The following is a 26,132-nucleotide window of genomic DNA, read 5'->3' as shown; positions in this document are numbered from 1 at the left end:
TAGAAACTCCTCTCTCCCCAGGGTTGAAGCTCCTCTCTCCCCAGGGGTAGAAACTCCTCTCTCCCCAGGGTTGAAGCTCCTCTCTCCCCAGGGGTAGAAACTCCTCTCTCCCCAGGGTTGAAGCTCCTCTCTCCCCAGGGGTAGAAACTCCTCTCTCCCCAGGGTTGAAGCTCCTCTCTCCCCAGGGGTAGAAACTCCTCTCCCTCCAGTGGTTACAACTCCTCTCTCCCCAGGGGTAGAAACTGCTCTCTCTCCAGGGGTAGTAACTCCTCTCTCTCCAGCGGTAGAAACTCCTCTCTCTCCAGTGGTTACAACTCCTCTCTCCCCAGGGGTAGAAACTGCTCTCTCTCCAGGGGTAGTAACTCCTCTCTCTCCAGCGGTAGAAGTTCCTCTCTCTCAGAGGTAGCAGTAGTGGTAGGTGGAGGTGGATGTAGCTGCGACTGGAACACTCTCTACTCCTGAACACTCTCTACTCTGGAACACTCTCTACTCTGGAACACACTACTCTGGAACACTATCTACTCTGGAACACACTACTCTGGAACACTATCTTCTCTGGAACACTCTCTACTCTGGAACACTCTCTACTCTGGAACACTCTCTACTCTGGAATACTCTCTACTCTGGAACACTCTACTCTCTCTGCTCTGGAACACTCTCTACTCTGGAACACTCTACTCTCTCTGCTCTGGAACACTCTCTACTCTGGAACACTCTCTACTTTGGAACACTCTACTCTCTCTGCTCTGGAACACTCTCTACTCTAGGACACTCTCTACTCTCTACTCTAAAACACTCTCTACTCTGGAACACTCTACTCTCTCTACTCTGGAACACTCTCTACTCTGGAACACATACATCTACAGTGTTTTGCCACTGGGATGGAACGTATAGGAGATGCTGTTGGATGGACTGGTTACCTTATGATACACTCCAGACTGTCTATCCATGAGTCTGGGATGGAACGTATAGGAGATGATGTTGGATGGACTGGTTACCTTCTGATACACTCCAGACTGTCTATCCATGAGTCTGGGATGGAACGTATAGGAGATGATGTTGGATGGACTGGTTACCTTATGATACACTCCAGACTGTCTATCCATGAGTCTGGGAGAGAACGTATAGGTGATGCTGTTGGATGGACTGGTTACCTTATGATACACTCCAGACTGTCTATCCATGAGTCTGGGAGAGAACGTATAGGTGATGCTGTTGGATGGACTGGTTACCTTATGATACACTCCAGACTGTCTATCCATGAGTCTGGGAGAGAACGTATAGGTGATGCTGTTGGATGGACTGGTTACCTTATGATACACTCCAGACATCCTCTCTATCAGTCTGGGATGGAACGTATAGGAGATGCTGTTGGATGGACTGGTTACCTTATGATACACTCCAGACATCCTCTCTATCAGTCTGGGAGAGAACGTATAGGTGATGTCGTTGGATGGACTGGTTACCTTATGATACACTCCAGACATCCTCTCTATCAGTCTGGGATGGAACGTATAGGAGATGATGTTGGATGGACTGGTTACCTTATGATACACTCCAGACTGTCTATCCATGAGTCTGGGATGGAACGTATAGGAGATGATGTTGGATGGACTGGTTACCTTACGATACACTCCAGACATCCTCTCTATCAGTCTGGGAGAGAACGTATAGGTGATGTCGTTGGATGGACTGGTTACCTTATGATACACTCCAAACATCCTCTCTATCAGTCTGGGATGGAACGTATAGGAGATGCTGTTGGATGGACTGGTTACCTTCTGATACACTCCAGACTGTCTATCCATGAGTCTGGGATGGAACGTATAGGAGATGCTGTTGGATGGACTGGTTACCTTACGATACACTCCAGACTGTCTATCCATGAGTCTGGGAGAGAACGTATAGGTGATGATGTTGGATGGACTGGTTACCTTATGATACACTCCAAACATCCTCTCTATCAGTCTGGGATGGAACGTATAGGAGATGATGTTGGATGGACTGGTTACCTTATGATACACTCCAGACTGTCTATCCATGAGTCTGGGATGGAACGTATAGGAGATGCTGTTGGATGGACTGGTTACCTTACGATACACTCCAGACTGTCTATCCATGAGTCTGGGAGAGAACGTATAGGTGATGATGTTGGATGGACTGGTTACCTTATGATACACTCCAGACATCCTCTCTATCAGTCTGGGATGGAACGTATAGGTGATGATGTTGGATGGACTGGTTACCTTATGATACACTCCAGACATCCTCTCTATCAGTCTGGGATGGAACGTATAGGAGATGCTGTTGGATGGACTGGTTACCTTATGATACACTCCAGACTGTCTATCCATGAGTCTGGGAGAGAACGTATAGGAGATGATGTTGGATGGACTGGTTACCTTATGATACACTCCAGACATCCTCTCTATCAGTCTGGGATGGAACGTATAGGTGATGATGTTGGATGGACTGGTTACCTTATGATACACTCCAGACATCCTCTCTATCAGTCTGGGATGGAACGTATAGGAGATGCTGTTGGATGGACTGGTTACCTTATGATACACTCCAGACTGTCTATCCATGAGTCTGGGAGAGAACGTATAGGTGATGCTGTTGGATGGACTGGTTACCTTATGATACACTCCAGACTGTCTATCCATGAGTCTGGGAGAGAACGTATAGGTGATGATGTTGGATGGACTGGTTACCTTATGATACACTCCAGACTGTCTATCCATGAGTCTGGGATGGAACGTATAGGAGATGATGTTGGATGGACTGGTTACCTTACTCCATACTATAAATTATCCTGCTTAATGGATTGATCTCTCTGTGGCTTTATATGGTTCGTGTTCAAAGTCTAATCCAAAAATCTTGAATCATGTGACCCAGATGTTTTGAGTTCATCCATGAGTTCAGCCTGGTCCCAGTTCGTTTGTGTTTGTCTGCATTGACCACAGACTTTAAATATGCACAAGCTGTGAATAGAAAAACTATTATTTTCACAAAATATAGATTGATGCTGTTGCATGAAAAACAATTTGGAAAAACAATCAGATGCCAAGTTTCTAGTTGGATTCCTCCAGTCCAATGGTTATCTCCTGTTATCTGGACAGAATAGTGGATATTATAATGACAGAATAGTGGATATTATAATGACAGAATAGTGGATATTATAATGACAGAATAGTGGATATTATAATTACAGAATAGTGGATATTATAATGACAGAATAGTGGATATTATAATTACAGAATAGTGGATATCATAATGACAGAATAGTGGATATTATGAGAGTATAGTGGATATTATAATGACAGAATAGTGGATAGTATAATGACAGAATAGTGGATATTATAATGACAGAATAGTGGATATTATAATTACAGAATAGTGGATATCATAATGACAGAATAGTGGATATTATAATGACAGAATAGTGGATATTATAATGACAGAATAGTGGATATTATAATTACAGAATAGTGGATATTATACTTACAGAATAGTGGATATTATAATGACAGAATAGTGGATATTATAATATAGTGGATATTATAATGTCAGAATAGTGGATATTATAATGTAGTGGATATTATAATGTCAGAATAGTGGATATTATAATGTAGTGGATATTATAATGACAGAATAGTGGATATTATAATGACAGAATAGTGGATATTATAATGTAGTGGATATTATACTTACAGAATAGTGGATATTATAATGACAGAATAGTGGATATTATAATGTCAGAATAGTGGATATTATAATGTAGTGGATATTATAATGACAGAATAGTGGATATTATACTTACAGAATAGTGGATATTATAATGACAGAATAGTGGATATTATAATGACAGGATAGTGAATATTATAATTACAGTATAGTGGATATTATAATGACAGAATAGTGGATATTATAATGACAGAATAGTGGATATTATAATGACAGGATAGTGAATATTATAATTACAGTATAGTGGATATTATAATGAATGAATAGTGAACATTATAATTACTATATAGTGGATATTATAATGTAGTGGATATTATAATGACAGAATAGTGGATATGATAATGACAGAATAGTGGATAATTTAATGACAGAATAGTGCATATTATAATGACAGAATAGTGGATATTATAATGACAGAATAGTGGATATTATAATGTAAATACTGAATACACAGTATCACTTCCTGAAGCTGCTTGCCTGCAACGTAACAAGGGTGTGTTTACACAGGAGACGTCATTATAGACAACCAGTAACCTAGCAGGCTTAAAAGGAATGCCTGTACAAAAGAAGAAATCACATCACAGGATCTCTTTCCATTTCCCCTAAATGTTTCTGACCTCACAGAGGGTGTTGTGCCAGAGATGATAAAGGAGATTCATTAAAAACACACCACTTCAATACAGCAAAACATTTACACCTCTCTTCTTCCATCTATTACTGTACTGTCATATTGTGATCAATATTAAAACATTTCCACCTCTCATCTTCCATCTATTACTGTACTGTCATATTGTGATCAGTATTAAAACATTTACACCTCCCTTCTTCCATCTATTACTGTACTGTCATATTGTGATCAGTATTAAAACATTTACACCTCTCTTCTTCCATCTAATACTGTACTGTCATATTGTGATCAATATTAAAACATTTCCACCTCTCTTCTTCCATCTATTACTGTACTGTCATATTGTGATCAATATTAAAACATTTCCACCTCTCATCTTCCATCTATTACTGTACTGTCATATTGTGATCAGTATTAAAACATTTACACCTCCCTTCTTCCATCTATTACTGTACTGTCATATTGTGATCAGTATTAAAACATTTACACCTCTCTTCTTCCATCTATTACTGTACTGTCATATTCTGATCAGTATTAAAACATTTCCAACATTTCCATTGTTGCTCCAGTGTGTCTTACTGAACATGACCAGGATTAGAGTGAAACCACCTGACACAGGGACACTGAGGAGTCTCCATACCAAACCCTAAACCCTGGATAGAGGGTCTCAGTGAATGTGGTGTGGAATGTGTACAGGTGGGTCAGTGTGTCAGAGGAGACTCTGTAGAAGGACAGAGTGCCGGCTGGCCAGTCCAGATACACTCCTACTCTGTGGGAGCTGGAGGCGGGGACGTCTATGATAGTGAGATTGTGATTATGCCAGGCTCTATAACTGTTGTCATAGCAGAACAGACTCCAGGACCTGTCATTGTATCCAAGCCCACAGTCATTACCCAATCCTCTCCTTCTGATTCCATTATATGTCACTCCTATATCAGCACCTCTCCCACTCATCTCTACCTCCCAGTAACAGCGCCCAGTCAGACCCTCTCTACACAGCACCTGTGGCCAGACCTCAAATCTCTCTGAGTGATTAGGGTACGGCTGTTCCTCTGTCCTACATGTCACCTTTCTGTTCTCCTCAGACACAGAGAGGAGTCTGTTTGCTGTGTTTGGGTCCAGTGTGAGATCACAGGCATCTGATGGATGAAACCAGACACAATATTAGAAATCATCATCATTCACATTAGAATGTTAACTTACTTTTCACTAATTCATTTAATATAGATGTTTCTAGGTATCAAAAGGAGAAGTTAAGGTAACGTGAGACTTGTTGAATAATCATATATTATACTGTATGGTAATATAAAAAACTCTCATTCCCATTAATGTAACACACACAGAGACACACACACACACACACACACACCTGTATGCATGCATGAACACACACATTTCTAATGCAACATGAAAACGCCACACACTGTCACGTTGTGTGAAGGATTGGGAGACAGGCGCAGGAATGCGTAATAAGGGTTTATATTGACCCAAATTACAGCGTGCCATGTAAAGGCATGGGGACGAAGACCAAACAAACACATATACAAAACACAGGGTTGAACCCAAACAAACACGTATACAAAACACAGGGTAGAACCCAAACAAACACGTATACAAAACACAGGGTTGAACCCAAACAAACACGTATACAAAACACAGGGTTGAACCCAAACAAACACGTAACAAAACACAGGGTTGAACCCAAACAAACACGTATACAAAACACAGGGTAGAACCCAAACAAACACGTATACAAAACACAGGGTTGAACCCAAACAAACACGTATACAAAACACAGGGTTGAACCCAAACAAACACGTAACAAAACACAGGGTTGAACCCAAACAAACACGTATACAAAACACAGGGTAGAACCCAAACAAACACGTATACAAAACACAGGGTAGAACCCAAACAAACACGTATACAAAACACAGGGTTGAAACCAAACAAACACTTATACAAAACACAGGGTTGAACCCAAACAAACACGTATACAAAACACAGGGTAGAACCCAAACAAACACGTATACAAAACACAGGGTTGAACCCAAACAAACACATATACAAAACACAGGGTTGAACCCAAACAAACACGTAACAAACACAGGGTTGAACCCAAACAAACACATATACAAAACACAGGGTTGAACCCAAACAAACACATATACAAAACACAGGGTTGATCCCAAACAAACACATATACAAAACACAGGGTTGAACCCAAACAAACACATATACAAAACACAGGGTTGAACCCAAACAAACACATATACAAAACACAGGGTTGATCCCAAACAAACACGTATACAAAACACAGGGTTGAACCCAAACAAACACATATACAAAACACAGGGTTGAACCCAAACAAACACGTAACAAACACAGGGTTGAACCCAAACAAACACATATACAAAACACAGGGTAGGAACCCAAACAAAAACCATACAAAACACAGGGTTGAACCCAAACAAACACATATACAAAACACAGGGTTGAACCCAAACAAACACATATACAAAACACAGGGTTGATCCCAAACAAACACATATACAAAACACAGGGTTGAACCCAAACAAAAGAGCGAAGAGTACTTCAAATAAATACAGAGGACGAGACCCGTAAACAAAAGCACACAATGAGGCCCGTAATCATATATGCACATCAAAGTGGCACGAAAGTCAAAACAACACAAGCACAGGTACTCACAGGCACAACAGACATTGCAACAATAAATGGTGAACCAAAGGGCACATTTATACAGACATAAATCAGTGAGGAAATGGAGACCAGGTGTGCGTAATGACACAGTTCAGTTCCTAGAGGCCGGTGACGTAGACCTCCGAAACTGGTGCAACAATACCGGAGGGATCAGTGATACCCACATACACAGACACACACATACACAGACACACACATTGTCAAAACAGCTCTTTCTAAACGTTGGTGTCCCTGACTTCTGATTCTGTAGAACTACAGCTGATATTTAATATGACCAAGTAAGTAATGACTTAAGACTTATTCTTAGTCATATTCTTCACAGCAGTCAACACTCACATTTTCTAAGTCCAGGTTTCATTGTGTACTCTCCACCATGTTCCACACTGTAGTGGTAAGCAGAAGAACAGACAGTCATTGAGTGATACACGTGAACACACACACTCACACACAGCATATAACTTTGTCCAAGGGTTGGTAAGAATGTTTGTCTCAACTAGCTTAATAACTCAAACATGTCTGATATGATCATTGACATAAACCCTCTACATACTTGAGTTTCTCCAGTCTGCAGTTTGGATCCTCCAGTCTAGCAGAGAGCAGTCTGACTCCTGAGTCTCCTGGGTGATTGTAGCTCAGGTCCAGCTCTCTCAGGTGTGAGGGGTTTGACCTCAGAGCTGAGACCAGAGAAGCACAGCCTTTCTCTGTGACTTGACAGCGTGACAGCCTGCAAAGAGTCAAATAATTGTATTTATATTTCCTACTTTTTCAATCTTGGCTTTTCGCTGCAGGTCCCTAACGGGCTCGGGAGAGGTAAAGGTGGACTCATACATCCTCCGAAATATGACCGGCCTAACCGTACTCCTTAACACCCGCCAGCTAAGCCAGAAGACAGCCACAACAATGTGTCAGAGGAAACACCGTTCAACTGGCATCCGGGGTCAGCCCACAAGCACCTGGCCCGCCACAAGAGTCGGTAGAGTGCGATGAGCCAAGTAAAGGCCCACCAGCTAAACCCTCCCCTCCCCTGTGTTGTTCTATGGAACTCCCGCACTTGCTACCTAACGTTAATTTGTCCTATTTAGCTAGCTTGCTGTTGCTAGCTAATTTGTCCTGGCATATAAACATTGAGTTGTTATTTTACCTGAAATGCACAAGGACCTCTACTCCGACAATTAATCCACACATGAAACGGTCAACCGAATCGATTCTAGTCATCTCTCCTCCTTCCAGGCTTATTCATCTTTGAACTTATATGGTGATCGCATCTAAACTTTCATTGTATTACCATGACAACCGGCAACAAAGTTCGTCTTTCAATCACCCACATGGGTATAACCAATGAGGAGATGGCACGTGGGTACCTGCTTCTATAAACCAATGAGGAGATGGCACGTGGGTACCTGCTTCTATAAACCAATGAGGAGATGACTTTCAGCACGACCTGCGTCAGAAATAGGAATGACTTCTATTTTAGCCCTTGGTGTCGCAGATGCTCGTTGGCGTGCGCGAGCAGTGTGGGGGCAATATTTGAATAACATAGATCTCTAAATTTATTTTGCGACACTCGCGCACGCGACGTATCCAGTCTGGTCAGCATGTTAGACCGCTTCGCCACTCGGAAGCTGTAAAATCATTTTAAAACCACACTGCTATACTTTGGTGGTGATGTATTACTTTTGTGGCAATGTATTATTTCAACATATTCAGACATATCAGTGTCCTGAAACATGTTTTATCTATTCATAAATGATTGTATCATCGTTAGAAATGACAAAAGTATTGCTTGTAGATATAGAAATGTATAGCACAAATATTTGAGTAGACTGGCTAGACCAATTTAAAAAGCAGTATCAGTCAAAAGACAGACAGTGAGTCAGACAGTGAGGAATCAGATTTAGATTGTATTGAATATACAGTCCACATGTTACGGGTGTGTACGGGAGGCGAAGTCAGGAGAGTAGAGTGTAGTAACAGGCGCACTTTATTTCCATTCCAAAAGGAAAGCACATAAGTGCAGTAAACGTGCTCAAAACACGGAACATGAACAAAAGTCTGGCTCGTGGCAAATACCCACATAACATAAAACAACATCACACAAAGACATATAGGGGAACAGAGGACTAAATACATTCAGTGTGATTAGGGAATGACAACCAGGTGTGTTTGGAACAAGACAAAACAAATGGATATATGAAAAATGGAGCAGCGATGTCACAACGGCTAGAAAGCCGGTGACATCAATCGCCGAACGCCGCCCGAACAAGGAGAGGAGCCGACTTTTGGAGGAAGTGACACCACATCCATTTGATAGTGAAGATAACATTTAAAATTTGGCTCGATACTCCAGGATTTTCAATTTGAGATGAAATGTATCATATCAGGTGACAGTATATAATGTCACCTTCTATTTTAGGGTATTTTCATACATATCTGCTTCACGTTTAGATATGAAAGCACTTTTTGGTTGTGGTGTTTTGAGTTACATTTTGCCCATTTAGTAACTGAATGGTCAATGAAGACTGGAGTAATTTTCTTTCTAAGTTAATAAATAACATGTTTCTAAACAGTACTAAATTAATCCTGATTATGGCATGATTATGAAAAATCATGAATGAATCTTGAATAACAATGAGTGAGAAAGTTACAGAGGCTACAAGAAAAACATGCTCACCTCTCAACCATTACACTCAAATAAAAGGTAACGTCTACAGTCGGCAAATATAAAATACAGTAGCAAGACAAAGTATGTGAACCCTTTGGAAATACCTAGATTTCTGCATCAATTGGTCATAACATTTGATCTGATCTTCATCTAGTTCACAACAACGGACAAACACAGTGTGCCAGCACCATACCACCCTGCATACCACTGCGGGTTTGTTTCTGAAGCTCAGCAGGGTTGGTCCTGGTCAGTCCCTGGATGGGAGACCAGATGCTGCTGGAAGTGGTGTTGGAGGCACTCTTTCCTCTGGTCTAAAAAATGCCCCAGGGCAGTGATTGGGGACAGTGCCCTGTGTAGGGTGCCGTCTTTTGGATGGGATGTTAAACGGGTGTCCTGACTCTCTGAGGTCATTAAAAGATCCCATGGCACTTGTCGTAAGAGTAGGGGTGTTTTACCCCCGTGTCCTGGCTAAATTCCCAATCTGGCCCTCAAACCATCATGGTCACCTAATAATCCCCAGTTTACAATTTGCTCATTCATCCCCCTCCTCTCCCCTGTAAATGAGAATGTGTTCTCAGTCAACTTACTTGGTAAAATAAACTAATAACACACTAATTATTGTATTTTTCTTGTTTATATTGAATACATAATTTAAACATTCACAGTGTAGCATGGAAAAAGCATGTGAACCTCTAGGCTAATGAATAAGGTAATTGGAGTCAGGAGTCAGCTAACCTAGAGTCCAATAAATGAGATGAGATTGGAGACATTGGTTAGAGGTTCCCTGCCCTATAATAAACACACAAAATTTGAGTTTGCTATTCACAAGAAGCATTGCCTGATGAATCATACCTCGAACAAAAGAGATATCAGAAGACCCAAGATTAAGAATTGTTGACTTGCATAAAGCTTGAAAGGGTTACAAAAGTATCTCTAAAAGCCTTGATGTTCATCAATCCACGGTAAGACAAATGGTCTATAAATGGAAAGTTCGGCACTGTTGCTACTCTCCCTAGGAGTGGTCGTCCTGCAAAGATGACTGGAAGAGCACAGCACAGAATGTGTCAGCTAAAGACTTACAGAAATCTCTGGAACATGCTCAAATCAAATCAAATCAAATTTTATTTGTCACATACACATGGTTAGCAGATGTTAATGCGAGTGTAGCGAAATGCTTGTGCTTCTAGTTCCGACAATGCAGTAATAACAAGTAATCTAACTAACAATTCCAAAACTACTGTCTTGTACACAGTGTAAGGGGATAAAGAATATGTACATAAGGATATATGAATGAGTGATGGTACAGAGCAGCATAGGCAAGATACAGTAGATGGTATCGGGTACAGTATGTACAAATGAGATGAGTATGTAAACAAAGTGGCATAGTATAGTATAAAGTGGCTAGTGATACATGTATTACATAAGGATACCGTCGATTATATAGAGTACAGTGTATACGTATGCATATGAGATGAATAATGTAGGGTAAGTAACATTTATATAAGGTAGCATTGTTTAAAGTGGCTAGTGATATATTTACATCATTTCCCATCAATTCCCATTATTAAAGTGGCTGGAGTTGAGTCAGTGTCAGTGTGTTGGCAGCAGCCACTCAGTGTTAGTGGTGGCTGTTTAACAGTCTGATGGCCTTGAGATAGAAGCTGTTTTTCAGTCTCTCGGTCCCAGCTTTGATGCACCTGTACTGACCTCGCCTTCTGGATGATAGCGGGGTGAACAGGCAGTGGCTCGGGTGGTTGATGTCCTTGATGATCTTTATGGCCTTCCTGTGACATCGGGTGGTGTAGGTGTCCTGGAGGGCAGGTAGTTTGCCCCCGGTGATGCGTTGTGCAGACCTCACTACCCTCTGGAGAGCCTTACGGTTGAGGGCGGTGCAGTTGCCATACCAGGCGGTGATACAGCCCGCCAGGATGCTCTCGATTGTGCATCTGTAGAAGTTTGTGAGTGCTTTTGGTGACAAGCCGAATTTCTTCAGCCTCCTGAGGTTGAAGAGGCGCTGCTGCGCCTTCTTCACGATGCTGTCTGTGTGAGTGGACCAATTCAGTTTGTCTGTGATGTGTATGCCGAGGAACTTAAAACTTGCTACCCTCTCCACTACTGTTCCATCGATGTGGATAGGGGGGTGTTCCCTCTGCTGTTTCCTGAAGTCCACAATCATCTCCTTAGTTTTGTTGACGTTGAGTGTGAGGTTGTTTTCCTGACACCACACTCCGAGGGCCCTCACCTCCTCCCTGTAGGCCGTCTCATCGTTGTTGGTAATCAAGCCTACCACTGTTGTGTCGTCCGCAAACTTGATGATTGAGTTGGAGGCGTGCGTGGCCACGCAGTCGTGGGTGAACAGGGAGTACAGGAGAGGGCTCAGAACGCAACCTTGTGGGGCCCCAGTGTTGAGGATCAGCGGGGAGGAGATGTTGTTGCCTACCCTCACCACCTGGGGGCGGCCCGTCAGGAAGTCCAGTACCCAGTTGCACAGGGCGGGGTCGAGACCCAGGGTCTCGAGCTTGATGACGAGCTTGGAGGGTACTATGGTGTTGAATGCCGAGCTGTAGTCGATGAACAGCATTCTCACATAGGTATTCCTCTTGTCCAGATGGGTTAGGGCAGTGTGCAGTGTGGTTGAGATTGCATCGTCTGTGGACCTATTTGGGCGGTAAGCAAATTGGAGTGGGTCTAGGGTGTCAGGTAGGGTGGAGGTGATATGGTCCTTGACTAGTCTCTCAAAGCACTTCATGATGACGGATGTGAGTGCTACGGGGCGGTAGTCATTTAGCTCAGTTACCTTAGCTTTCTTGGGAACAGGAACAATGGTGGCCCTCTTGAAGCATGTGGGAACAGCAGACTGGTATAGGGATTGATTGAATATGTCCGTAAACACACCGGCCAGCTGGTCTGCGCATGCTCTGAGGGCGCGGCTGGGGATGCCGTCTGGGCCTGCAGCCTTGCGAGGGTTAACACGTTTAAATGTCTTACTCACCTCGGCTGCAGTGAAGGAGAGACCGCATGTTTTCGTTGCAGGCCGTGTCAGTGGCACTGTATTGTCCTCAAAGCGGGCAAAAAAGTTATTTAGTCTGCCTGGGAGCAAGACATCCTGGTCCGTGACTGGGCTGGGTTTCTTCCTGTAGTCCGTGATTGACTGTAGACCCTGCCACATGCCTCTTGTGTCTGAGCCGTTGAATTGAGATTCTACTTTGTCTCTGTACTGGCGCTTAGCTTGTTTGATAGCCTTGCGGAGGGAATAGCTGCACTGTTTGTATTCGGTCATGTTACCAGACACCTTGCCCTGATTAAAAGCAGTGGTTCGCGCTTTCAGTTTCACACGAATGCTGCCATCAATCCACGGTTTCTGGTTAGGGAATGTTTTAATCGTTGCTATGGGAACGACATCTTCAACGCACGTTCTAATGAACTCGCACACCGAATCAGCGTATTCGTCAATGTTGTTATCTGACGCAATACGAAACATCTCCCAGTCCCCGTGATGGAAGCAGTCTTGGAGTGTGGAGTCAGCTTGGTCGGACCAGCGTTGGACAGACCTCAGCGTGGGAGCCTCTTGTTTTAGTTTCTGTCTGTAGGCAGGGATCAACAAAATGGAGTCGTGGTCAGCTTTTCCGAAAGGGGGGCGGGGCAGGGCCTTATATGCGTCGCGGAAGTTAGAGTAACAATGGTCCAAGGTCTTTCCTCCCCTGGTTGCGCAATCGATATGCTGATAAAATTTGGGGAGTCTTGTTTTCAGATTAGCCTTGTTAAAATCCCCAGCTACAATGAATGCAGCCTCCGGATAAATTGTTTCCAGTTTGCAGAGAGTTAAATAAAGTTCGTTCAGAGCCATCGATGTGTCTGCTTGGGGGGGGATATATACGGCTGTGATTATAATCGAAGAGAATTCTCTTGGTAGATAATGCGGTCTACATTTGATTGTGAGGAATTCTAAATCAGGTGAACAGAAGGATTTGAGTTCCTGTATGTTTCTTCCATCGCACCATGTCACGTTAGTCATAAGGCATACGCCCCCGCCCCTCTTTTTACCAGAAAGATGTTTTTTCCTGTCTGCGCGATGCGTGGAGAAACCTTTTGGCTGCACCGCTTCGGATAGCGTCTCTCCAGTAAGCCACGTTTCCGTGAAGCAAAGAACGTTACAGTCTCTGATGTCCCTCTGGAATGCTACCCTTGCTCGGATTTCATCAACCTTGTTGTCAAGAGACTGGACATTGGCAAGAAGAATGCTAGGGAGTGGTGCGCGCTGTGCCCGTCTCCGGAGTCTGACCAGAAGACCGCCTCGTTTCCCTCTCTTTCGGAGTCGTTTTTTTTGGGTCGCTGCATAGGAGATGCTAACATCTCTGTTGACGAGCCTACGATACGTAAAACACTAAACAAGAATGATGTTCATGGGAGGACACCACTGAAGAAGCCACTGCTGTCCAAAAAAACATTGCTGCAAGTCTGAATTTCGCAAAATAGCACTTGGATGTTCCACATCGCTATTGGCAAAATATTCTGTGGACAGATTAAACTAAGATTGAGTTGTTTGGAAGGAACACACAGCAATATGTGTGGAGAAAAAAAAGGCACAGCACACCAACATCAAAACCTCATCCCAGCTGTAAAGTATGGTGGAGGGAGTGTCATGGTTTGGGGCTGCTTTGCTGCCTCAGGGCCTGGACAGCTTGATATCATCAACAGGTAAATTAATTCCCAAGTATATCAAGACATTTTGCAGGAGAATGTACAGCCTGTCAGCCAATTTAAGCTCAACAGAAGTTTGATGATGCAACAGGAGAACGACCCAAAACACAGAAGTAAATCAACAACAGAATGGCTTCAACAGAAGAAAATACGCCTTCTGGAGTGGCCCAGTCAGAGTCCTGACCTCAACCTGACTGACATGCTGTGGCATGACCTCGAGAGACCGGTTCACACAGACATCCCAAGAAAATTGCTGAACTGAAACAGTTTGTAAAGAGGAATGGTCCAAAATTCCTCCTGACCATTGTGCAGGTCTGATTTGCAACTACAGAACACGTTTGGTTGAGGTTATTTCTGCCAAAGGTGGGTCAAACAGTTGTTAAATCCAAGGGTTCACATACTTTTCCCACCCTGCACTGTGAATGTTTACATGGTGTGTTCAATAAATACATGAAAACGAATAATTGTTGAATTGTCTGTGTGTTATTAGTTTAAGCAGACTGTGTTTGTCTGTTGTTGTGACTTAGATTAAGATCAGATCAAATTTTATGACCAATTTATGGAGAACTCAAGATAATTCCAAAGGGTTCACATAATTTCCTTGCCAATGTATCACATATCCAAAATGCTGGAGCATAGCACCAGATTTAATACTGTAAACTTCACTGTCCAAACACATATGATGTGGACTATGTGTGCCTGGTAAACACATATGATGTGGACTATGTGTGTCTGGTAAACACTTGTGGATCTGGTGAACAGTTATCACTTGTTGACCAACTACAGGAATACTGACCTCAGAGTCTCCAGTTTACAGTGGGGATTCCCCAGTCCAGCAGAGAGCAGCTTCACTCCTGAATCCTTCAGGTCATTGTTACTCAAATCCAGCTCCCTCAGGTGTGAGGGGTTTGAGATGAGAGCAGAGACCAGAGAATCACAGCATTTCTCTGTGACTCCACAGCCTGACAGCCTGATAAAGAGATCATCATGATTTCACGAACACACTGTTAATGTAACACCGGTAGTGTAGAAGGACAATGGCAGATGCATTTGGTTTATTCTCTCAAACAACATATAGATTCATATTCTGTGTCCTAGAATTGTATGGGCATATTGTTATACTAATGTGAACATCAATGCATTGATTTAATATGTTTTTCAATAATTCATTTTTCTCTAAAGTGAATATTTCTTCCTGATGATTAGTACTTAAATGTAATTTTATGTACTCACAGAGCAGCTCTGGAGGCTTTGACCACTGGCAGCAGCCTCAGAAGACCTTCCTCTGATCTGGAGTATTTCTTCAGGTCAAATACATCCAGCTCCTTTTCTGAAGTCAGCAACACAAAGACCAGAGCTGACAACTGTGAAGGTGAGAGTTTGGCTTCTGATAGACTTCCTGAGCTCAGGTATCTTTGGATCTCCTCCACTAGAGAATGGTCATTCAGTTCATTCAGACAGTGGAACAGATTGATGCACCTCTCTGGAGAGGGATTCTCCCTGATCTTCTCCTTGATGTACTTGACTGTTTCTTCATGGCTCTGTGAGCTGCTTCCTGTCTTTGTCAGTAGACCTCCTAATTGCTTCTGATTGGACTCCAGTGAGAGGCCCAGAAGGAAGCGGAGGAAAAGGTCCAGGTTTCCCGTCTCATTTTGTAAGGCTTTATCCACAGCGCTCTTGTAGACAGTAACTTCTGGCTTCAGTAGACAATCGTTACTAGATGTTGATTGCAGTTCGGCCATTAGATTTTCATTGTTGTTGCTGAATGAAAGGAACACATATACAGCAGCCAAAAACTCCTGAATGCTCAGATGCTCGAAGCAGTACACCTTGTCCTGGTACAGCCCACATTCCTCTTTAAAGAGTTGTGTGCACAATCCTGAGTACACTGCGGCTTCATTGACATCAATGCCAGCCTCCTTCAGGTCTTCTTCATAGAAAATCAGATTGCCCTTCACAAGCTGTTGAAAAGCCAGTTTCCCCAGTGACAGAATGCTCTCTTTATTCCAGTCTGGACCTGTCTCTTCTTTTCCAAGATACTTTTCATTCTTCTGTTTGGTGTGAAACACCACAAGGTGTGTGTACATCTCAGTCAGAGTCTTGGGCATCTCTTCTCTCTTATGTTTCAGTATGTCTTCAAGGACTGTTGCAGAAATCCAACAGAAGACTGGAATGTGGCACATGATGTGGAGGCTCCTTGATGTCTTTATGTGTGAGATGATTCTGCTGGCCAGGTCCTCATCACTGAATCTCTTCCTGAAGTACTCCTCCTTCTGTGGGTCATTGAACCCTCGTACCTCTGTCACCTGGTCAACACACTCTGAAGGGATCTGATTGGCTGCTGCAGGTCGGGTAGTTATCCAGAGGAGAGCAGAGGGAAGCAGATTTCCCTTGATGAGGTTTGTCAGCAGAACATCCACTGAGGTTGACTTGGTGACGTCACAACAGATCTTGTTCTTCTGGAAGTCTAGGGGCAGTCGGCACTCATCCAGACCATCAAAGATTAACAGAACTTTGTGCTTGTCATAGTTGGAGATTCTTGATTCTTTGGTTTCCATTGAGAAGTGATTGAGAAGTTCAATCAAAGTGTGTTTTTCCCTTTTCATCAAATTCAGCTCACGAAAAGGCAATGAAAATACAAATTGGACATCCTGATTTGCTTTTCCTTCAGCCCAGTCCAGAATGAACTTCTGCACAGAGACTGTTTTTCCAATGCCAGCGACTCCCTTTGTCAACACAGTTCTGATCAGTTTGTCTTGTCCAGTTAAGGGTTTGAAGATGTCGTTACATTTGATTGCAGTCTCTGGTCTTGCTTGTTTCCTGGTTGTTGTCTCAATCTGTCTCAGCTCATGTTCATTATTGACCTCTCCTGTTCCACCCTCTGTGATGTAGAGCTCTGTGTAGATCTTATTGAGAAGTGTTGGGTTTCCTTGTTTAGCGATCCCCTCAAATACACATTGAAACGTCTTCTTTAGATTAGATTTGAGTTCACGTTGGCAAATCACAGCAAGCTCATCTGAATGAAGAAATAACATATGGAATATTAATATTTAGTCTGTTTTAATGCATCTGTTTTAATACAGTATTGTAGGACTATGTTAGAAAGTTGTACGTAATAATAATTGATAAATGCCTGTATAAATGTGTAACACTGTTGTATTTATATTGATTATATTATTATTGGTTTTATTAATGTTCTCAAATTCCTAATCTGTCCCTCATACCTTCACGATCACCTGATTGGCTCACCCCCGTAACTATTCCCCAGGTTGTTGCTGTAAATGAGAATGTGTTCAGTCAACTTGAACTAAAACAAGGAATCATTTTTTGTTTTTTAAACTCTCGCTCTCCCTGTACTTTAGCTGTACTTTAGCTTCAGCTTTTAAATGTTTATTATAAAACAGCATTCAACATGAGGCAGACAGCTCTTACTTTTCTCCAGTGTGTCAGCAAGCTCCTTCTGGTTCATTTTCCTCAGGACGTGCAGTGTGATCTTCAGAGCCCCCTCTCTGGCACTGCTCTCCTGCTTCTCATCTTCAGCATCCACCACTTCCTTATCTTGCTTCTGACTCTCAAAGCCTTGTGGGAGTTCTGGACTCAGAATCCTCTTGAACATCTTCAGCTCGTTCTTCACAAATGTGATAATATTCTCTTCAAGCAACTGAAATAAATAAAGTAAATAAGTTAAGCAAGATAAATGCTTTCTCAATAAAAACACGAATGAATGATTGACAGATCAACTTTACTGGAGGTAAACAAAAACAAATGTACATAACAGGACCACATACATTGAATATAGAGGCCAGGTCTGTTTGATGACTCTGGGAAGACTGACCACTGAGAATCTCTGACTCTGATCTCTCCTGTTGGTTTCTGTGGACAAAACATCCAAGGATTGCACACACATACAAGGATGGAATGTTTAATATCATTTTAGGACTATGAAAATGGAAAAAACGATTTGCCTATGGATTATGAAAACAACAAAAATAAATTGAAAAATGGGAGAGGACAAATGACTAGAGACAGTGTTGTTTAACTCCCTGACCATGACCCATGAGTTCTTCTTACCTTTGTTCAGTAGAAAAGTCTCCCTCTCTAAACTCTATAGGTAGTTCCATAGACTGGTCACTCTTCTTGGACACACAGCTGGGTACAGGGGAGGCTGGTCTCTCCTGCTTGATTGGGCTTCAACACAACAGGGACAAACAGTAAGTATTTAATCTATTCTAGGTACAGATGTGGAAACATAAGAATAGATTAATTCCAAAATGCTATATATCCATTTTCAGAAAATGTTGTTAAATTAGCTTCTATTGTTTAATGAAATTATGAAGGATATTGGTATGTTTTTTCACTGTCTAACCGTGGCATGAGGTTGTTCAATGACAGACATGCATTTGCTTAAAAATGATCACTTGATGGTTTCATTTCAGACAAACGTTTTTTTGCTACCACTACCATTAGTGCTAAATATCTGCTTCACTCTCACAGAAATAACTAGTACTGCAAGGTTTTAATGGTTTCAAATGTAAAATAGTAAATACATTTTTGAATAAAAAACAAATGATACATGTCTGACATTAACATTAATATTTAAAAAAAATATCAATACAGTAATATGAGATTTTTATGTAAAACATTTACATTTGACATTTCAGTTAGGGACTTCCCACTTAGTATCTGGGTCATTCAGGTGGGTGTCTAGGGTATAGGGTTGTGGACCGTACCATTAAATTAGGACTTCCCACTTAGTATCTGGGTCATTCAGGTGGGTGTCTAGGGTATAGGGTTGTGGACCGTACCATTAAATTAGGACTTCTCCTTAGTATCTGGGTCATTCAGGTGTGTGTCTAGGGTATAGGGTTGTGGACCGTACCATTAAATTAGGACTTCCCACTTAGTATCTGGGTCATTCAGGTGGGTGTCTAGGGTATAGGGTTGTGGACCGTACCATTAAATTAGGACTTCTCCTTAGTATCTGGGTCATTCAGGTGGGTGTCTAGGGTATAGGGTTGTGGACCGTACCATTAAATTAGGACTTCTCCTTAGTATCTGGGTCATTCAGGTGGGTGTCTAGGGTATAGGGTTGTGGACCGTACCATTAAATTAGGACTTCTCCTTAGTATCTGGGTCATTCAGGTGGGTGTCTAGGGTATAGGGTTGTGGACCGTACCATTAAATTAGGACTTCTCCTTAGTATCTGGGTCATTCAGCTGGGTGTCTAGGGTATAGGGTTGTGGACCGTACCATTAAATTAGGACTTCTCCTTAGTATCTGGGTCATTCAGGTGGGTGTCTAGGGTATAGGGTTGTGGACCGTACCATTAAATTAGGATCATAAATAAATAATTAGATATCATTTATTTAAAAAATGTCGTTCCCCATGATAGGACAATAAATAAATCAAATGTATAATTTATTTTAAAACTGTTCACCATGACAGGACAATAAATAAATAAGACATATAATTCATTATAAAAGTATATCCATCATCTGAACAACATTGAAAGCCCTCTCATACCCCGGCTCACAGCAATACATTGGCTCTGGGATATGCAACCATATCATTTCTCAATCACTCAACTTTCCCAAACATAACAAATAAAATAAGACATAAACCCACACCTCACCATCCACACATACTGTGCCTTCTGTTTGCATAGTTTTAATCTTCACCATGTTGAATTAGTGCTTGTGTGTTCCAATTAGCTATATGTGAAGATATATAGAAAAGCTATTTTTATTTTCATTGTATTGTTACAATTCATAACAGGGCTAGAATTGTGTTTCATTATTTTCCTCATCTATGAGAACTTTGTCATTTTTAAAATAGCCATGGAGTAGTGTGCTTTGTGTTGTGTCTCTGAACAACTGGTTATCGATACATAGTTTATCAAAGACTCGTTTCCCTTTTAATCTAGTTTCTTTGAAAATTGGATACAGAACTTTACGCAGTTCTCCAATTTCCTTCGGGAACTGGTCATTCATGCCAATTTTACCCAGGTTTTTAACCATTATTTTATCTTTAAATGAAGCAAATTTGGCAACGATTGGGTGTTCATACCTTTGGCCTCTCTGTCCGAAGTGGTGTACACGTTCAAGTTGGATTTTGTCGATAGCTTCACGTGGGATCTGAAGCGCTGTAAGGGGGAACTCTCTAACTACAGATTCAGGAACTTCTCCTTTTTTCTCCTGGATACCTGTAAGTACCACATTCTCTCTCATGGATCTAGTTTGTATGTCCAGTAAGGCTTCCCTCAGAACAGTGTTCTCCTTTTTAACTTCATTCACTTCGGTTTCGATCTTATTTTATTTTTTTATTTCATCTTTATTTAACCAGGTAGGCTAGTTGAGAACACCTTTATTTAACCAGGTAGGCTAGTTGAGAACACCTTTATTTAACCAGGTAGGCTAGTTGAGAACACCTTTATTTAACCAGTTAGGCTAGTTGAGAACACCTTTATTTAACCAGGTAGGCTAGTTGAGAACACCTTTATTTAACCAGGTAAGCTAGTTGAGAACAAGTTCTCATTTACAACTGCGACCTGGCCAAGATAAAGCATAGCAGTGTGAACAGACAACAACACAGAGTTACACATGGAGTAAACAATAAACAAGTCAATAACACAGTAGAAAAAAAGAGTCTATATACATTGTGTGCAAAAGGCGTTAGGCGAATAATTACAATTTTGCAGATTAACACTGGAGTGACAAATGATCAGATGGTCATGTGCAGGTAGAGATACTGGTGTGCAAAAGAGCAGAAAAGTAAATAAATAAAAACAGTATGGGGATGAGGTAGGTAAATTGGGTGGGCTGTTTACCGATGGACTATGTACAGCTGCAGTGATCGGTTAGCTGCTCAGATAGAAGATGTTTGAAGTTGGTGAGGGAGATAAAAGTCTCCAACTTCAGCGATTTTTGCAGTTCGTTCCAGTCACAGGCAGCAGAGAACTGGAAGGAAAGGCGGCCAAATGAGGTGTTGGCTTTAGGGATGATCAGTGAGATACACTTGCTGGAGCGCGTGCTACAAGTGGGTGTTGCCATCGTGACCAGTGAACTGAGATAAGGCGGAACTTCACCTAGCATGGACTTGTAGATGACCTGGAGCCAGTGGGTCTGGCGACGAATATGTAGCGAGGGCCAGCCGACTAGAGCATACAGGTCGCAGTGGTGGGTGGCATAAGGTGCTTTAGTAACAAAACGCATGGCACTGTGATAAACTGCATCCAGTTTGCTGAGTAGAGTATTGGAAGCTATTTTGTAGATGACATCGCCAAAGTCGAGGATCGGTAGGATGGTCAGTTTTACTAGGGTAAGTTTGGCGGCGTGAGTGAAGGAGGCTTTATTGCGGAATAGAAAGCCGACTCTAGATTTGATTTTAGATTGGAGATGTTTGATATGAGTCTGGAAGGAGAGTTTACCGTCTAGCCAGAAACCTAGGTACTTATAGATGTCCACATATTCTAGGTCGGAACCATCCAGGGTGGTGATGCTAGTCAGCGTGCGTGTGCAGGCAGCGAACGGTTGAAAAGCATGCATTTGGTTTTACTAGCGTTTAAGAGCAGTTGGAGGCCACGGAAGGAGTGTTGTATGGCATTGAAGCTCGTTTGGAGGTTAGATAGCACAGTGTCCAAGGAAGATCCAGAAGTATACAGAATGGTGTCGTCTGTGTAGAGGTGGATCAGGGAATCGCCCGCAGCAAGAGCAACATCATTGATATAAACAGAGAAAAGAGTCGGCCCGAGAATTGAACCCTGTGTCACCCCCATAGAGACTGCCAGAGGACCGGACAACATGCCCTCCGATTTGACACACTGAACTCTGTCTGCAAAGTAGTTGGTGAACCAGGCAAGGCGGTCATTAGAAAAACCGAGGCTACTGAGTCTGCCGATAAGAATATGCTGATTGACAGAGTCAAAAGCCTTGGCCAGGTCGATGAAGACGGCTGCACAGTACTGTCTTTTATCGATGGTGGTTATGATATCGTTTAGTACCTTGAGCATGGCTGAGGTGCACCTATGACTGGCTCGGAAACCAGATTGCACAGCGGAGAAGGTATGGTGGGATTCGAGATGGTTTGTTGACTTGGCTTTCGAATACATTAGACAGGCAGGACAGGATGGATATAGGTCTGTAACAGTTTGGGTCCTGGGTGTCTCCCCCTTTGAAGAGGGGGATGACTGCGGCAGCTTTCCAATCCTTGGGGATCTCAGACGATATGAAAGAGAGGTTGAACAGGCTGGTAATAGGGGTTGCGACAATGGCGGCGGATAGTTTCAGAAATAGAGGGTTTAGATTGTCAAGCCCAGCTGATTTGTAGGGTCCAGGTTTTGCAGCTCTTTCAGAACATCTGCTATCTGGATTTGGGTAAAGGAGAAGCTGGGGAGGCTTGGGCGAGTAGCTGTGGGGGGGGGGGGGGGGGGGGGGGCAGAGCTGTTGGCCGAGGTTGGAGTAGCCAGGAGGAAGGCATGGCCAGCCATTGAGAAATGCTTGTTGAAGTTTCGATTATCATGGATTTATCGGTGGTGACCGTTTTACCTAGCCTCAGTGCAGTGGGCAGCTGGGAGGAGGTGCTCTTGTTCTCCATGGACTTTACAGTGTCCCAGAACTTTTTGGAGTTAGAGCTGCAGGATGTAAATTTCTGCTTGAAGAAGCTGGCCTTTGCTTTCCTGACTGACTGCGTGTATTGGTTCCTGACTTCCCTGAACAGTTGCATATCGCTGGGACTATTCGATGCTATTGCAGTCCGCCACAGGATGTTTTTGTGCTGGTCGAGGGCAGTCAGGTCTGGGGTGAACCAAGGGCTATATCTGTTCTTAGCTCTGCATATTTTGAACAGAGCATGCTTATCTAAGATGGTGAGGAATTTACTTTTAAAGAATGACCAGGCATCCTAAACTGACGGGATGAGGTCAATATCCTTCCAGGATACCCGGGCCAGGTTGATTAGAAAGGCCTGCTCACAGAAGTGTTAGGGAGTGTTTGGAACTAATGAGACAGATGGGAGGGATTGAATGGAGCTGAAGGGTGGAACTAATGAGACAGATGGGAGGGATTGAATGGAGCTGAAGGGTGGAACTAATGAGACAGATGGGAGGGATTGAATGGAGCTGAAGGGTGGAACTAATGAGACAGATGGGAGGGATTGAATGGAGCTGAAGGGTGGAACTAATGAGACAGATGGGAGGGATTGAATGGAGCTGAAGGGTGGAACTAATGAGACAGATGGGAGGGATTGAATGGAGCTGAAGGGTGGAACTAATGAGACAGATGGGAGGGATTGAATGGAGCTGAAGGGTGGAACTAATGAGACAGATGGGAGGGATTGAATGGAGCTGAAGGGTGGAACTAATGAGACAGATGGGAGGGATTGAATGGAGCTGAAGGGTGGAACTAATGAGACAGATGGGAGGGATTGAATGGAGCTGAAGGGTGGAACTAATGAGACAGATGGGAGGGATTGAATGGAGCTGAAGGGTGGAACTAATGAGACAGATGGGAGGGATTGAATGGAGCTGAAGGGTGGAACTAATGAGACAGATGGGAGGGATTGAATGGAGCTGAAGGGTGGAACTAATGAGACAGATGGGAGGGATTGAATGGAGCTGAAGGGTGGAACTAATGAGACAGATGGGAGGGATTGAATGGAGCTGAAGGGTGGAACTAATGAGACAGATGGGAGGGATTGAATGGAGCTGAAGGGTGGAACTAATGAGACAGATGGGAGGGATTGAATGGAGCTGAAGGGTGGAACTAATGAGACAGATGGGAGGGGTTGAATGGAGCTGAAGGGTGGAACTAATGAGACAGATGGGAGGGATTGAATGGAGCTGAAGGGTGGAACTAATGAGACAGATGGGAGGGATTGAATGGAGCTGAAGGGTGGAACTAATGAGACAGATGGGAGGGATTGAATGGAGCTGAAGGGTGGAACTAATGAGACAGATGGGAGGGATTGAATGGAGCTGAAGGGTGGAACTAATGAGACAGATGGGAGGGATTGAATGGAGCTGAAGGGTGGAACTAATGAGACAGATGGGAGGGATTGAATGGAGCTGAAGGGTGGAACTAATGAGACAGATGGGAGGGATTGAATGGAGCTGAAGGGTGGAACTAATGAGACAGATGGGAGGGATTGAATGGAGCTGAAGGGTGGAACTAATGAGACAGATGGGAGGGATTGAATGGAGCTGAAGGGTGAACTAATGAGACAGATGGGAGGGATTGAATGGAGCTGAAGGGTGGAACTAATGAGACAGATGGGAGGGATTGAATGGAGCTGAAGGGTGGAACTAATGAGACAGATGGGAGGGATTGAATGGAGCTGAAGGGTGGAACTAATGAGACAGATGGGAGGGATTGAATGGAGCTGAAGGGTGGAACTAATGAGACAGATGGGAGGGATTGAATGGAGCTGAAGGGTGGAACTAATGAGACAGATGGGAGGGATTGAATGGAGCTGAAGGGTGGAACTAATGAGACAGATGGGAGGGATTGAATGGAGCTGAAGGGTGGAACTAATGAGACAGATGGGAGGGATTGAATGGAGCTGAAGGGTGGAACTAATGAGACAGATGGGAGGGATTGAATGGAGCTGAAGGGTGGAACTAATTTCAAGATAAAACATGTTAAACGTACGTGGTCTGTAAAATGTATATAGGTTCAGAAATGTTGTGAAATAGCACAGTGACAAATAGAAATCAAACTGGATGGACATCAGAAATAGAGGAACGACTAAAAATAAAGAAAAAAGAACAATTGTAAAATAGACTGTATGTAAAATGTGTATAAGATGTTAAATTGAAGGTAGAAGCAGAAGTGTTTATTAGTTTACTTCAATTGGGGGATCGGCGGTAGGGTTTGCGGGGAATAATAATAAAGGTCTATTCTTTTTTAAAAGTATGTATGTCTATATAGGTATGTGTATGTATATATGTGTATATGTATGCATGCGTGTATGGATATATATATTTACCCCAAAAATATATGGGGGATTGGAAATGATGCAGACAATTACATTGATGGAACCAATATTCTTACCTCAATATTAAGCTGATCCACTCCTTTAAAAAATAAAAAAAAATAAAAGAGGAAATTGGCTCCAATTAAGCGCCCTCCACAGAGTATTGCATGGCGTTGACAAATGGAGCAGCACTTATGGTAGAGTGGTCAGACGTAAACCCCTCTTCAATTAAAGGCACATAACAGCCCTCTTGGAGTTAAAGACTAAAAGACTCTCAGACCATGAGAAACAATATTCTCTGGTCTGATGAAACCAAGATTGAACTCTTTGGCCTGAATGCCAAGCTTCACGTTTGGAGGAAACCTGGCATGTTGGTGGCAGCATCATGCTGTTGGGATGTTTTTCAGCATCAGGGACTGTGAGACTAGTCAGGATCGAGGGAAAGATGAACGGACTAAAGTACAGAGAGATCCTTGATAAAATCCTGCTCCAGAGCACTCAGGACCTCAGACTGGGACGAATGTTCACCTTCCAGCAGGACAACGACCCTAAGCACACAGCCAAGACAACATAGGAGTCGCTTCGGGACAAGTCTCTGAATGTCCTTGAGTGGCCCAGCCAGAGCACAGACTTGAACCCAATCGAACATCTCTGGAGAGACATGAAAATAGCTGTGCAGCGACGATCCCCATCCAACCTGACAGA

General features: G+C 42.8%; 1 protein-coding gene across 1 annotated transcript in view; it reads right to left on the bottom strand.

The window, feature by feature from the left end:
* Positions 1-4,959: 4,959 nt before the first annotated feature.
* The window catches only part of LOC139365211 (NLR family CARD domain-containing protein 3-like), a 28,023-nt gene continuing 6,850 nt past the window's right edge, over positions 4,960-26,132 (bottom strand). The window contains exons 2-9 of the mRNA XM_071102685.1: positions 18,531-18,647; positions 18,248-18,332; positions 17,886-18,120; positions 15,693-17,475; positions 15,256-15,429; positions 7,647-7,820; positions 7,433-7,479; positions 4,960-5,514 (exon numbers count right to left, since the gene is read on the bottom strand). Of these exons, the coding sequence (XP_070958786.1) occupies positions 4,970-5,514; positions 7,433-7,479; positions 7,647-7,820; positions 15,256-15,429; positions 15,693-17,475; positions 17,886-18,120; positions 18,248-18,332; positions 18,531-18,647 (3,160 nt within the window). The 3' untranslated portion in view covers positions 4,960-4,969. The remainder of the gene's footprint in view (positions 5,515-7,432; positions 7,480-7,646; positions 7,821-15,255; positions 15,430-15,692; positions 17,476-17,885; positions 18,121-18,247; positions 18,333-18,530; positions 18,648-26,132) is intronic.

Source organism: Oncorhynchus clarkii, chromosome 13, assembly GCF_045791955.1.
Source record: "Oncorhynchus clarkii lewisi isolate Uvic-CL-2024 chromosome 13, UVic_Ocla_1.0, whole genome shotgun sequence".
NCBI classification, from domain to species: Eukaryota; Metazoa; Chordata; class Actinopteri; order Salmoniformes; family Salmonidae; genus Oncorhynchus; species Oncorhynchus clarkii.
Note: the sequence above shows the minus strand (reverse complement) of the source record. Positions and strands in the feature narration are given on the sequence as shown.